Source organism: Podarcis pityusensis, assembly GCF_964106645.2.
Source record: "Podarcis pityusensis genome assembly, chromosome: 10".
NCBI classification, from domain to species: domain Eukaryota; kingdom Metazoa; phylum Chordata; class Lepidosauria; order Squamata; family Lacertidae; genus Podarcis; species Podarcis pityusensis.
The window spans coordinates 55,906,871-55,922,524 of NC_138035.1; the positions used below are offsets into that span (position 1 = coordinate 55,906,871).

The 15,654-nt window shown below is 40.2% G+C and overlaps 1 protein-coding gene across 3 annotated transcripts in view; it reads right to left on the reverse strand.

Moving 5' to 3' along the window:
* Positions 1–15,654, reverse strand: part of ASZ1 (ankyrin repeat, SAM and basic leucine zipper domain containing 1) — a 43,038-nt gene that overhangs the window by 1,430 nt on the left and 25,954 nt on the right. For 2 of the 3 annotated variants that reach the window (XM_081023728.1, XM_081023729.1), the window contains exons 5-12: positions 14,193–14,304; positions 11,126–11,260; positions 8,357–8,481; positions 7,355–7,430; positions 6,618–6,674; positions 4,004–4,116; positions 2,547–2,652; positions 719–832 (exon numbers count right to left, since the gene is read on the reverse strand). In XM_081023728.1, coding sequence (XP_080879854.1) covers positions 719–832; positions 2,547–2,652; positions 4,004–4,116; positions 6,618–6,674; positions 7,355–7,430; positions 8,357–8,481; positions 11,126–11,260; positions 14,193–14,304 — 838 coding nt within the window. Of the gene's footprint in view, positions 1–718; positions 833–2,535; positions 2,653–4,003; positions 4,117–6,617; positions 6,675–7,354; positions 7,431–8,356; positions 8,482–11,125; positions 11,261–14,192; positions 14,305–15,654 lie in introns of all 3 variants that reach the window. The other variant, XM_081023730.1, reaches the window with a different exon arrangement.

The following is a 15,654-nucleotide window of genomic DNA, read 5'->3' on the forward strand; positions in this document are numbered from 1 at the left end:
CCTTAATGAACTAAAACCGAAAGAGAAAGCTTTCAAAAGTCCCCCCCTCCAAACAGCATTAAAATTTTGCTGATTAAACCCTCATGTAATTAACAATTTGTGCTTTAAGGGACCTATAAAATATAAACCAAATTATCAATTCAAGGCGCACAACGGGAACTATACGATAATGGACTTTTGCTATGAGCAGCCCTCCAGCAATTCAGAGCACAGGTTTGTGAAACTTCCAGATTTCAAAATAAGCCAATTATATTTACCGTATTTTTTCCTTTATAGGACTCACTTTTCCCCTCCTAAAAAGTAAGGGGAAATGTGTGTGCGTCTTATGGAGTGAATGCAGGCTGCACAGCTATCCCAGAAGCCAGAACAGCAAGAGGGATTGCTGCTTTCACTGCACAGCTTGCTGTTCTGGCTTCTGAGATTCAGAATATTTTTTTTCTTGTTTTCCTCCTCCAAAAACTAGGTGCGTCTTATGGTCTGGTGCATCTTATAGAGCGAAAAATATGGTAATAATGACCCTCATTTCTATCCCTTTCCACTATTCCCCCCCCTCCTATACTGATGATTGGGATTGACAAACATTTGATCTACAATTCAAATATACTATTCAATGGCAATCTTATGGTTTATCACACTGCGTGAATCAACATGTACTAGAAAAGTTGCCCATATTTTGGTAATGGTTTTGAATGCATTATGTGTCTTACAACATGCATACCTTTTCCATGAGGCTTTTCAGTTTGGTAGCTTCTCCAGTCAGATCCTCAGCACTGGAAACAAGCTTCCCACAAACATTAGCAAGCTTCTGAGGTGGACTCCATTCAAGAACCAACTAACAAGAAATATAACATTACTTATCTGAAATGTAGTTTATACACAACTAGAGCAGCATTTTTCTGATCAGCTACACAAAGCATGTTTTTTGTTAGTTGGTTTTCGGGGGGGGGCGTTTACTGGTATCATTGCGAACATATCTTAATACCATCTGTCTGTTATAATGGCAAAACAGTAAATCAACAATTATTTGAACAAATATGGAATGGAAAATTGGTTGTGCCCTACAAGAGTTCTCTGATGTGTACAGAGGTATTCCAGCAATGATTTAGTATGGATTAATATATTTGCACTGGCTCAGGAAGACAAGGAATCAAGTGACCCTCAAAAGAAGTCTAATGCTGCAAACTGCAATGGGTAAATCAATGCTGGCCCTATGAATGTGTTAAAAATAGTGCCAGGTTAGGCCCAATACCAGTGTCGTGTTTTGTTTATATCAGCCACTGAGAACATAGACTAATCTTGGATACTTCCATATGTCAAACCAGAAAGAACCATCTTGGTGAGTAGCCAATGCTCCATTCTATGTTTGTCATAGGAGATATTAAACATTTGGTTGATTCCTAGCTGCATTCTAAGGGGGAAGCAGCTGATTTAGGAAGTTGGGAGAACATGCTGGAGCACTCTCCTCCCAAAGTCTGCCATGGTGCAGTCTACAGTATTTTGTACTGCTCACTAAATGTACTAGCTGTGAACCACTGTGGTGGGCTGACATACCTCTGACAGAGGTGATTGCGGAAAGAGCTGTGGATGTCCCTGTTGCTCTGGAGAAGTGAGCTATGATATGTAGCAGTGTTGGCAGGTGTTATGTATGGGCAACTCTTTTCTCTTGGGGATTTGGGGTGAAAATATGTAAGGTTGCAGTGTCTGAAACAAACAATACGTTTAATATGCTCTCTATACAAGTCCAGCCTGCTCAGAGGGATGGGAAGACTTGGAACAGGAGCTTAACTCCTGTAACCTATGAAATAGGGCCTTTATCTAGGACAGGCATCCCCAACCTTCGCCCCTCCAGATGTTTTGGACTACAATTCCCACCATCCCAGACCACTGCTCCTGTTAGCTAGGGATCATGGGAGTTGTAGGCCAAAACATCTAGAGGGCCGCAGGTTGGGGATGCCTGATCTAGGAGATAAAAGAAGGGTTCAATTGCATAGCTGGGAAAGGTGAATTCCAATACCCTTCTGGCTGATTTGATGGCCACCAGGAACTCTATCTTTAGGGATATGAGTCTCAGTATTAGAGTCCTCAGCTGTTCAAATGACTATGCAGATTCCAGTAAGGGAAAGCCTGTTATATGGGTTGGTTTAGCATGCTGGCTCCTCTAAGGAATAATTTAAAGTGAGAATGGAAGTCAAGCAGTAGGTGAAGCTCTTTAACTAGGATGAGCCAAGTACAGTAAGTGTGCTGCTCCCACGAGCGCTGCAACTCTTGGAGTTAAGTATTAGAACTTCGTATTATGGGCTAGATGAAGGGGCACTGACCCACTGAGGGATACCTCCAACACCAAACGTAAAAAGAGAAAGTTGCTTCTCTAACTGTGTTTCATTGCTTTAAACAGAAGAGGGCTTGTTTAAAGAGGACTATAATTATGTCAGGCTTAAATCTAAAGTGGACCTTCAATATATTATAGATCCATTTTGGTCACATATACTGTAAGCATATGTTTGCTATTTTATATTAAAAAAATATTAACAGTACCATATGCTCACCTTGTGAGCATCTGTAGGGAACTGATTAACCGCACTCTGCACAGCAGCTGTAAGGTGCATACACTGTTTGTTTAGTTTCACAAGGAAAGAAAGAAACTCGTCACCACTGTAAAAATGAAGTGAGACAATAGTTACATACTCAGTTATACAGAAACAGTTAATACTCTATTTCAGGGGTGGGGAACACTTTTTAGCCCAAGGGCCACACTCCCTCATAGGTGCCTCTAGGGGGCCACATGCTGGCAGTGGGTATAGCCAGAGGCAAAAAGGGGGCATAACTCTTACCCTTTGTAAAGGTTATATTCTAGCCACACAAGCCAGAGGTTTCCATACACACACAAAACCCTCTACATCCTAAACCCACACATCTCTCACAGTTCAAGGATGCATTCTAGCCAGCCAAAAAGCACATGAGGTGTTTGTAATGATAGAAAAGAAAATCAATAAAAACTTATTTTAAAAAAAGCATATGAGGTGTGATCACAGCAAGGCTGGTTAGAGACATGGCCTGAGCAAAGGGAAGGTAACCAGATGGGCACAGCCTTTTCCCAAAGAGAGAATCCCGAGGGCTGGATAGAGTTACTGGGCTTGAGGCTCCTCATCCTTGCTCTAACACGTAGTAATTTTAAAAACAGAAGTAAGGTGAAACAGGTATGCAAACAGTAGATTTGCTCTTAAAATGAGGAATAACTATATGACCAAACTCATCATTCTATGGCTGCTGCTGGGGAACTTTACAACTGTACAAATCTGGGGGGCTGTAATATTACATTTCCCACACCCACAGCAGGGATTTTGATGTGTTTCCACCCTCCTATATTTCGCTCACCTTGCGTCTGTCCCAGCAGGAGTTTAGATTCACTACTCATTTGTGTTTGTAGGTATTTGTCCCAGCAGTATGTTTTGTAATGGCCATGGTGCCACAGAAAAATAAAACCAATCAACTACAGGCACACACACACACCCATGTGTGCAACTGCACATATGCGCAGTGCTGGGAAAGAATTAAATAATGTAATCCACACCAAGAAATGGATGGAGAGAGCTAAAGAGTCTTCATGGCTCGCAAGGAGACCCTCTCCAGAGTCTGAAGAGGACTTCAGTGAGGGCAGGGAAGAGACTGAAGGCACAGGGAGGCTTTGTTCAGGCTGCGCAGCTTCCCCAAATAACAGCTGGTGTGTGCAGTATCACAGCAGCAGCAACTGCTTTCCTGCATGTCCTCCAGCCTCCTGCCTGCCCCAGAGCTTCAATTCTAGCTATGGATATTTTTTGTACGGTATTTACTATCTGAATTGGACAGAATGCTACATAGAGGGCATTTAAAGGGTGTTTAGAGAGTGCTCCCCACTTACGCAATTTTCACTTATGTGAGCAGGGTTCTGGAACACAACACATGCTTGTCGCCTGTACTACTACGAAAGAGTGTGTGTGTTTGTATTTCCATCAATCTGCTTTACCTGAGTTCCAAATTCACTACTCTGGACAACTCTTCCAACTTTACTTTTTCTATCTGCACTTCTTTAACAGCACCTAAGATTTTCTGCTGATCTCTGGTATTTGTAATTCCAAGCTAAAACAAAAAAAAAATCACAATATCTAAACAGAGAAATTTAGAATAAAACAGGATTTTAAAAACTCAAAAAGCTTGGTATTAAGTCGATGAAGGCTACATCATGGAAGAACAAGTTTCAGTATCTTAGGGCTGAGCATCCTCTAACTGTATTACAATCTCACCAAGCTAGGTTCAATAAATGTTATACATATAGGGCAAATCCATATCTTCCAATGTATTTATTTGTAATTTCAAGCTGTAAGTTAAAACTTCAACTAATTTCCAAAGAAAAAACTGAACTACTACACAAAACAAGAAGCATCTGCTTGGTCTTTTGATGAAGTGATTTGATTGGGGGGGGGGGGTGGAATCTTTTTGTAAAAGGCACTGGAATCCAAACCCTCTTTGTGCCTGGTTGGTGGATTTGGCTGGCCGGAGACAGGACCAATACACCTGCAGCCCTGCTGTGCACAGAGGCCATAGTGAGTAGGTGGGCATGCCTGCGGCTGGTACAGCATTCGGGCTCACATTAGCCTTGATGAAGTCACACGATGTAGCAGCAGGACTGGTCTAGCCACTCCCCCTCGGAACACCCTATTTGGGGGCTTTCTGCTGCTGAGGATCCTACCTACAGCACTTTTACCCCCTTGTATGTTTGGCAGGCAGAAGGCGAGCTCTGCCTTTGCAGTGACATTAGTGTCTGACTAATCCAACCACTCCACACCAAACTTGTCAATGGGGGGTTGGATTGCTCCATAAGCCTCTTTTCCAGGTAACACCTGAAATTCCTTGGTTGAATTCATATTCACCATTCAGCTCATATTATTTCCAAACAATTAAGAGAGAGCTTTATAACCTTGTAGTAATAAAATTGTTTATAGATGAACACTTAAGCACATGGTTATGCGCTAATACAGTGGTACCTCGGGTTAAGTACTTAATTTGTTCCGGAGGTCCGTTCTTTACCTGAAACTGTTCTTAACCTGAAGCACCACTTTAGCTAATGGGGCCTCCTGCTGCCGCCACGCTGCTGCAGCACAATTTCTGTTCTCATCCTGAAGCAAAGTTCTTAACCCGAGGTAATATTTCTGGGTTAGCAGAGTCTGTAACCTGAAGCATATGTAACCCGAGGTACCTCGGGTTACATATGCTTCAGGTTACATACGCTTCAGGTTACAGACTCCCCTAACCCAGAAATAGTACCTCGGGTTAAGAACTTTGATTCAGGATGAGAACAGAAATTGTGCGGCGGCAGCAGGAAGCCCCATTAGCTAAAGTGGTGCTTCAGGTTAAGAACAGTTTCAGGTTAAGAATGGACCTCCGGAACGAATTAAGTACTTAACCCGAGGTACCACTGTACTGATTTATGTTACACCATTGTAAACCACGAGTTCACAGATTACAGTGGTACCTCAGGTTACATACGCTTCAGGTTACAGACTCCGCTAACCCAGAAATAGTGCTTCAGGTTAAGAACTTTGCTTCAGGATAAGAACAGAAATCGTGCTCCGGCGGCGCAGAGGCAGCAGGAGGCCCCATTAGTTAAAGTGGTGCTTCAGGTTAAGAACAGTTTCAGGTTAAGAACGGACCTCCAGAACGAATTAAGTACTTAACCCGAGGTACCACTGTACTGATTTATGTTACACCATGTAGACAAGATGATCTCTTCCCTGAAGGGAACACCAAAAAGGAATTCAAAGTACCTCCTTGCACAAATGCCATCACATTTGATGTTGGCATCCATCTGCCCCGAGAGACAATGGAGGGGGTGAGGTCAAACGGCTGCATTAGCAGCACTGAAGTGACCTCCCTGGGGTGCAAGCCTAGGCAGTGTGTATGGAGGTCCTGGGCTGCCCAGGCAATGACCTTCCTATCAGGCTCGCTGATGTGGTCCAAAGGAAAGCACCAGCTTGGCTACAGGAGTTGCCGGAAAGAAGCATACAAGACACCATCCAACCTTCTTAGGGACTCCACTACATATTTGGGTAGGGTTTACTCCTTAGAATTTTTCTAAACCTAAAGGTATCACACAAGACAGCGGAGGTTTAGGATCAGAGTTTTCCTTCTCCTAGATGGGCTACCTTCCCAGGTTGACAAGCCTCATATGCCCCCACTTCCCTTGGGGTGTATGGGGTATAAGGGGAAGGGTAGTACCTCTAGTGGGGGGACCACATCGTTCTCCTTCTGGGGTAGCTTTGGTCCCTACCCTACCCTGCACTCAGCTCTCACCTGTGGCTCCTACAAGCTGCTAACATGCGACAGCAGCCACACCCCTGAAGCGGCTTCGACTGGCCAGCTAAACCAGATGAGGGAAGCTGATGGGTCTCAAACCCTAGGTGAGTTAGGAATTCCCACTACATGAGAAGACAGGCTCCGGCAGATTGTGTAGATGAGACCAATAGTGGGTCCATCAGACAAGAAGGCAGTTTCTGCACCATCACTATTCTCACGAATTAAAATGTACATCAATATTAAAAATGTGTGATGTGAAAAATCAGAAACATCTGCATTAAGCCAACCTGTGTAAAGTCCTTGTTTTCCATGGTCAAAAGCTCCCTTAAACCAATTTCTCCCTCCTGTATGAAACAAAAATATTTTATCAGAGGAAACACTGTAAATCAGAATGTAATAATCCACCCTCCCATATGCCTTCACCCAGGTCAATAAACCCAACAAAATATCAAAACCTTTTAAGGATATTTACAGTGGATAAAACATAAAGCACAAATCTAGGTTAATATTCTGCACAATCCTACAACGTATCTTTTCAGTCATAAGTTCAATGTGCCTCAAGTGGGTGTAGTACTGAAGCCTAAATGCACATTCTCCAAAATAGGACAACAGAGAGGAAGACTTTTTTGGCTATTTCTTCCTCCCCTTGCAACCTCACACTCTCCCCCACCCCAAACCTGCTCTGAAGAGGGAGCAAGTGGGTGGGGGAAATAGCCAAAAATTGCATCCTTTTTCATTCTGTTGACTGGTACCTTCTGTCAGGGAGACACAACCCAACTGGACACCACCTCATATCTCATAGCTTTAATAAAATGCAAGAAACTACCCTGAGTAGAAGTAGGAAGAATGAGAGCTAAAGTTGACATGACTAGCTTTGGTCAAGCAGGAGCAAAAATCTAATTGCCCATTTTCCTTGCTCCTATCTCACAATCAACCTGGAGTCAGTACCCAATCCAGAGGCCCCGTGACGCTATTAGATCCAAGGCCATTATCCATATACGTTTTCAGAGCTTTCAAAGCTTACCTTCAGGACCTCTGTTAAGTGTTCAAGCTCAAGGCCTTGTAAAAACACCTCCAGGTCACCAAAGGCTGAATAAGAACTATAAATATATTGGTTGATTATTATAAAAGTATAAATAACAGGAGCAAATCTAAGAAATAAAATGACACATACTCTGTTGCTGCCTTTCAAATATTGATTAAAAATATTGATTTAAATTCAGTTCTAGTATAAAAATGCAGAGGCAAAAAAACCCCTTATCAATAGCTAATTTGCACATCCTTCATGCAATGGGTCTTTTTAATCGCACCATAAGTTTTAAAAAGCAAATACATGTTATTATTTATATCTCTGCTAAAAGAATAAAAATATTTTCCTGATCAGCTGGTTTTTATAGCTGCTTAGAGGCAAAGGAATGAGTGAACTCTAAGTCCAATACACAAATACCTTACAGTATCCTACAGATAAAAAAGTTCAACTAGCAGAGCACTCTTGGGAAGGACAGCGGAAGAAACAAAATCCATGGTGGCAATCTATGCCCTGCCAGTTCAAAGCAGCTAGGGTGGTTTCCCATCACCTACATTCTAATTTCCAGCCACATTTCCCTCCCAATTGACAACAGCTATGCAATTTCCAACAATTTCCGTACTTTTTGAGAGGGGAAGGTGTTGGGGGAATGAAGGGGCCTTGGATCTTGCAGAGCCAAGCTTGCCCTTGAATCAATCATTCCTCTCCCCCTCCCCGCTGAAGATACCCATCCCACCAACAGTGTACATCTATGACCCTGAAACATTTTATGGGCATACAAATGGCTATGTAACTGCTGGAACTTCTCTCTAACAACAGAGCAGCTCTAAGAGACTGCAGCTTGAATTTTAGTATGTGTTTTAAATGGAAGTGCTTTTAAAGGGAACTGAATTAAGTGTTTAAACGGTGTACTGCACTGTGTTTAAACTGTCCAATGGACAAAGTTTTCATTGCAGAATACTTTCAAAGTTAAATACATTAGTATTCACTATTTTTTACCTGGTTTTCTGGCTTTTAAATGTATTCGGAACTGCTTTCAGAAGTTTGTGAATAGCCTCTTCTTTAGTCAGGTTGTTGAATCTTTCTTGGAAAGGGTGTTTACTCAATGAAAGTAAGCTAAAAAGCTAAGAGAATAATTAAAAAATAAATTGTTAATATTATATCAAGGGACAGATTGTTCTTCATGTTTACTAATAGGTCTAAACAAAACAAAACAAAAAAAAATTCCTTCCAGTAGCAGCTTAGAGACCAACTAAGTTAGTTATTAGTATGAGCTTTCGTGTGCATGCACACTTCTTCAGATACGAAAGCTCATGCCAATAACTAACTTAGTTGGTCTCTAAGGTGCTACTGGAAGGAATTTTTTATTTATTTATGTTATTTTGTTTCGACTACGGCAGACCAACACGGCTACCTACCTATAACTACTACTAATAGGTCTGTTACACTGTTAAGTCCAACTGGAAATTCAGATATAAAATAGTGAGAATGTGCAGAAAATTTTCTACTCGGCTATCTTGTTAAGACTCCAGCGGTTCCCAATTAGGGGTCTGGGGACTCTTGGGGGTCCACAGAACGCACCTGGGGGTTCACAGTCCCATCCCTTGCCTCCCCAACTAAATTTTTGCCATTTTTGAATGGTAATATCACAAATTTTATGGTCTGTTTTAGTGCTGTGCAATTTTTCAATATATTAGCCAAAAACAGTTTTGAAATTACACTGCAATGATGATTTTGACATGGCAATACACAGCAATGCATTGCTCCTCATGTGAAGGGGAACAAGGCAGCCGATTTCAAGGCGCTGCTCATACCACACAGTGACCTCTGTGATAACGCTGCTGATCTGAGCTGTCTTCCCTCATGCTGAGGGAAAACAGGGCAGCTAATTGCAAGGCGCTGCCTTCCCCTCATGCTGACAGAGAACAGGGCAGCTGATTGCCCTCACTTCAAGGCCCCATGGCACTACGCTCCCCTGGCACTGAGACAGAGCAGCTCTTTTCAGTCAGCAGGGGACATATTTCCTCATCCCCACACCTGATCTGCACACACCCCACCTGCCTGATCTCCGTGACTGCTTCTTCCCTCATCCCCGCCTGATCTCCTTTTGCTTGCTCTTAAGTCTTTTTTACTGACAGTGATGTGTGCTGTCCCTCAGCTGCCTTATTTTACTTTAAATGGAGCAAGTCACTTTTCTATCAAGTGCGTACAGTATGTTTTCAGTATTAATCCTTCTAAGTATGTTCAGCTTCAAATTTTGTTCCTCTTTGTGTTGTGGCAGTTGACCCTAGTTTCTTTTTCCAAATTAGCACATCAGTAGAAATAAATTCAGATTGTCACAGGTAGAAATATTACTCAAGCATGAATCTGAATGAAGATATACAGCAATTTCAGAAATTACTACTAAGTGGCAGAGCATGTTTAAAAAACAGAAGGCAGAAGAACCAGCAAGGTCTGTCTTACAGATGATGTTGCTGAAATGCAACTACATGCACTGTATGACTACTTGCACCATACTAATATTAAATTAAAGGGGCATGGTTCAAACCTTGCCACTTTTATATAGGCTGAGTCCTTTAAAAGAGGCTCTGTGGATACAGAGTACACATGTTCCACGGAGCCTCGTTTAAAAGACGCACCCTGTATTATACTGCATTGCAGAGGGTTGAGGTCCCTTCCAATTCTACAATTCTATGAACCTAAGAATCGAACCATCTTTTTAAACAGAAAATCAGAAGAGCTTTACTTAGTAAGAGGCAACACGAGTGCATGCCGACTGTGTGCCCGATAGAAGGGAAGTGAACTCAAGTCTCAACATAAACTTCACTTTAAAATTTGCTGCATGTAACTGTCGTAACATTCTAGAGTGCAGTGCAGAATGTAGAGTGAGAGATCATGTGCACATATAACTGAGAAAAGGTTTTGAAAATAATCCCGTTTCATAGATACAGAAGCATCAAGAAAAGGTGCAATTTTGGCAGTGTGGAGGTGATGAACATATTGAATCTGAACAGGTAGGAATTAATTCACTGCTTGCATGTCAGTGCATTTGTAGGCCAATGTCACTCCTCCTTTTGCCCCGAAAAGGTAATCACAAGGACTTACATAGAACATCAAGGCAGACAACTGAGCTCACAAACATGAGCCCTCACATTTTTTCTGTTGTTTAGTAGTGTTGGGAAAGTGCAATGTGAAGCAAACAAAAGTTGTGTGCTAAAAGAGGCTGTTTAACCCTTCCACTTGACAATTCTTTTCAATTGCAATACCACAGCACCCAGCATATTTTATCACCCAGCATCTCAGGTTACAAAGCAACCCTAGATTTCTTGCAGAATGCCCAGTGGTAGAAATCTCTTCATGTTGCCGTACCAAATTCAGAATAGCAAACAAAATGCAGGATCATGGCGGGGTGGGAATTTTTTGTTAGCCCTAGGCACCCCGTGGTCCCCCATCTGGAATGGGGTCTGAAAGACCAGGAAAATGTGTGGATCCAGAGAGAGCAAGGCGTAAGCAACCACAATGTACAATATTGCATAATACTGTTGCTGATCTCAGAGCACACGTTAAGGCATCAGCTTTGGTTTCCAACTTCCTGGCTTTGTGGTGCATGAGCCAACATGAATAGCTTTAACTCTTCACAGACTAGAAGGCTTTTTATCACTGAATTATTATACCAGCTCTAATGTTTACTATGCCTCTAATGTAGCTAAGCAACCTATGAATACAAGCATTTCAACTCAAGTCTTGACACCATACACAAAATAGTACCTCTGAATGCTTGTTGCTCTTTGCAATCTCTCCTGCTGTCAGTCCATCTTTGGTCTGTATTGATTTATCAGCTCCCAATTCGAGCAACTTGAAGACTACTTTTTTATGACCTTGGCGTGCTGCCCACGTTAATGCCTGTAACAAGGCATTAAGTTGTCTTTATTAGGTAGTATGTACTTTAAAACTGGATAAGGAAAGCAATTGCAACATAAATTACCACTGAATCAATGTCTCATTTGGTTCAATCCTGCCTGCTATTCAAGCTTAACATACTGTTTGTTTGTTCTCTTCTACTCTTCCAAATAAATAAGTGAAAGCTCTGTGGCTTGAATCTAGAGTTGTCCTGTACAAGTTCTTAGTCAAACATGACTGATTCCCCCTTTCAGCTACAGTCCCTTGTACCACACCTCAAGCTACTCTGGAGGGTCTCCAATCCTTGAAATGGGGTGGATTTTCAGGAGCCATAGGAAACTGGCAGGAAGAGAGATGAGAAAGTCCAACCATGAGCAGAGCTGCGATTGCAAAAGTTAACATTCACACCAGTATGTGTTCTTCCTTACATGGAATTCAGCTAGATTAGCTGAATTTTACTATACTGTTCTTCAGTTAGATTATATCATTCACCCCGATCTAGCATCAGCATAATGAAACTGTTTTAATTCCTGAAAGCATGGAGTTTCCAGGGCTGAAGAGAAAGCCAGGGTCCAATAAAAAAACAGCAACAGCTTATTACTTCAGAAAAAGAAAAAAACATAAGCAAATCTATTTTATATGTGGTTTCTGTTGTATATCCCTTCTTTGGATCCTGACTACACGTGAACTCTTCATAACTGAGAAAAAACTTAAATGAATCTGACAGATTCATTTAATATTATGAAGGGAACAAGACAAGGCTTCCCTCTATCCCCTTTACTATTCATAATGGTGTTAGAGGTAATAGCAAACAGGATGAGATACGGGGGGTTAAAATTGGTACCAAGGAGTACAAGTTGAAGGCATATGCGGATGACTTGGTGTTATCCTTAGAAGAACCACAAACAAGCGTCGGTAAGGTTTTGGAACAATTAGAGGAATTCGCCAAATTATCAGGTTTCAAATTAAACAAAATAAAGACTAAAATGCTGGTTAAAAATATGGATAGGAATATAAGAGAGCAATTAGAACAAAAATATGGAATCGATGGTTGACATCGAAAAATATTAATTTAATCAGTGATAATTATATACCTACATGGAAAGAGATTAAAAAGCATTTGGATATATGGAATAGGTTAAAGCTTTCATTGTCTGGAAGAATGGCAGCAATCAAGATGAATATTCTCCCAAAAATGTTGTTCCTATTTCAGACTATTCCGATAATCAGGGGGCCTTCGATATTTAAGGAATGGCAAAAAATTCTTTCAAAATTCATATGGCAGGGAAAGAGGCCAAGAATTAAATATCAACTACTTACAGACCGGAGAGAAAGAGGCGGGTTTTCCGTGCCAAATCTAAGATTATACTATGAAGCTTCCTGTTTATGTTGGCTTAAAGAGTGGATTGTTTTAGAAAATTCGGACTTGTTGGACTTAGAAGGCTTTAATAATACATATGGCTGGCATGCTTACTTGTGGCTCAAAAAAGAAAAGGTTCACAAAGGTTTTTCAAAACATATTTTTAAAGGAGCCCTGTACGAAGTTTGGGAGACAAAACAAAAAACTTCTAGAAAGAAACACCCCCTGGTGGTTATCCCCGGTAGGTATTTTAACAATAAAAAAACTGAACATGGAGGGGAAAGGGTTAACATACAAAGATTTATTGGTAAAAACAGAAAAAGGATGGAAGATTAGAACTTATGAGGAATTGAAAGATAGATTGACAGGTTGGCTACAATATCACCAGATAAATGCACTTTGGAATGAAGATAAAAAATTGGGGATGAATGAGAAAAAATCTAAATATCAGATAGAAATTCTAGAAGGAAAAACCAAACTTTTATCTAAGATGTATAATTTTTTGTTAGAATGGGATACAAAAGATGAGTTGATAAAGGAGGTGATGGTAAAATGGGCAATTGATTTTGGATATAACAGAGTACGACAAGTGGGTGAGGCTATGGAATAAAGGAATGAAGTTCACGGCATGCGTCACATTAAGGGAAAACCTGGAGAAAATGATGTACCGATGGTACATCACACCGGTAAAATTGGGGAAAATGTATAAAATTGGAAACAAAGCATGCTGGAAATGTAAGCAGAAGGATGGGGACCTTTACCATATGTGGTGGGTTTGTGAGGAAATGAAAAAATTTTGGGAGCTTATATATAACGAATTAAAGAAAATTTTCAGATATACTTTTTCAAAAAAACCGGAGGCATTTTTGTTAGGAATAATAGATGACGAAATTAAAAAGGAAGATCAGAGATTGTTTCAATATGCGACGGTGGCGGCCAGGGTATTGATAGCTCAAAAATGGAAATCAACAGAGATCCCTACGGTTATGGATTGGCAAGTAAAATTATTTGAATACACAGAATTAGCAAGAATGATACATAAAATTAGACACCAAGAAGGTACAAAGTTTATTGAAGAATGGAGTAAATTTGTGACATATATTGAAAGTAATTGTAGAAATTGAAAAACTACAGGAGACTTAACATAAACCTTGTGACGTGTACATAATTGGAACAGAGACTGTAAGAGTAGAAGTATACCAAGAAAACCGCAACGGGATAGGAAGGAAGTCGAGGCGTGAGCCAACGCAATGTAAATAAGATGATGGTACCAAAGAATGAACGTTAAAAGTGTTTGTTTTAGTTTTTGTTTGATTGTTTTGGTTTGTTTTCTGTTTAACTGAAAATCTCAATAAAAATAATTTTTTAAAAAAGAGAAAAAACTTAATGTATGTGAAGTAATCTGATTGTGTCACGGGCACTCCCTCATTTTAGTAAAGTATTTTTCCTTCTCTCCTCCAAAAGCAAATGAAAAAACGGGGGGGGGGGGGGAGAAAATCTGTGAATGATGCAAGATTAAGCACATTTCAGAAATAAGTAAAGTCCGTCTTGTTGCTTAGAATAAAGCTCACTTACTGTGTAACCACGTTCATCCTGGGCATTTATTTCTGATCCATGAGCAGCAAGAAGAGTTACAACTTGAGGATGGCCATCACGGGCTGCATACATTAATGGAGTCATTTTCTTCCTAAGGAAAAATCCATTAAATATCCATTAAAGCAGCTTTTGTGTTCTTAATCCAAACACTATTTATTCTGTTAATATTTCATATAATGTTTCTCATGTGCAAAAGCCTTAGTAAAACTTATTCAGTAATAAATGGTGAACTGCCACACATTAGGCCTTGAAACAACAAATAATGGAAACAATGCTGAAAGCACAACCAGAGAAAGAAACTTTGCTTGTTGCATTTCACTGCAGACTCTTGGCTTTGCAGAGGACAAAGGGTTAATATTTGGAATGCCTCAACACATGCTAAAGTATACACAGTGTGCTGGTTGGCATAGCTGTCCTGCTTGAAGAAAACCCTATGGGTAATTCCATAGTGACCAATGTAACATTTGTAAGCTTCTTTACCTAATATTTTGTGTTTCAGCTAATATTAGTTGTAAGTCCAATTAACATTAAAATATTTGTGTGTTAACCGGCTTGATCTTCCCTACAAATATAATCAAAAAATATACAAATGGTAGTTTAAATGTTTTCTTTTTATTGCATTTTAAAATATGTTACTAATGTAACAGTTTTGCAACCTCAAGAATTTATCTGTAACTTGGATAAGCATTTTCTCTAAAAGTATGTTTTAAAAATCCACCTGCGGCAATATATACAAAGAGCTAATGTTTCATGGGCAAGTGTCAAACTTATGGTTATGTTTACTGTAAACTGAATGGGGAAAAGTTTTCTGGCAAATGACCTGTGATCAAAGTACATCATTAAAGTATATTGTGACAATTCATTAATAGACACCCACAAACAAATGCCACCAAAACAAGACCCTGTGCACATAGCACTTTACTATGCATTCACAAGTTGCAGGTCAGCATCAAGTCCACGTGGGAAGTTGTAAAGTTCAAAGCAAGTTACACTTAGCTGTAGCAACACTCTGATTTGTTTATTTTCAATCTAACATTTATCACCATTTGCAGGTAAGACAAATGTCACAGAAGCCCTTTTTATGAAAAGGATTTCATACTGATAAATATCTTATAGCATCACCAACAAATTTTCTTTTCAATTTCTCAATCTTAAGCTCAACCAAGTTTCAAGTTTATTCAAGTTTATTGCGGCCAAAGCCAGTGACACTAAACACCACAAGATCAGACAACAAGAAATCAGCAACAACTTCAGAAAAGAAAAAAGGTTACACAAGGGAACTTCGCAGTGTGCCATTCAACAGAAGAGATTTACGCTTCTTAATTACTAAAGTGCAAAATTTAGCCACCTCATATGATATTGAGCTTGAGGAATCTTCCAGGAGGTATTTTCGAAGAATTTCAGGGGAGGATTCCAAATAATATTGAAGGGGTATAAATTT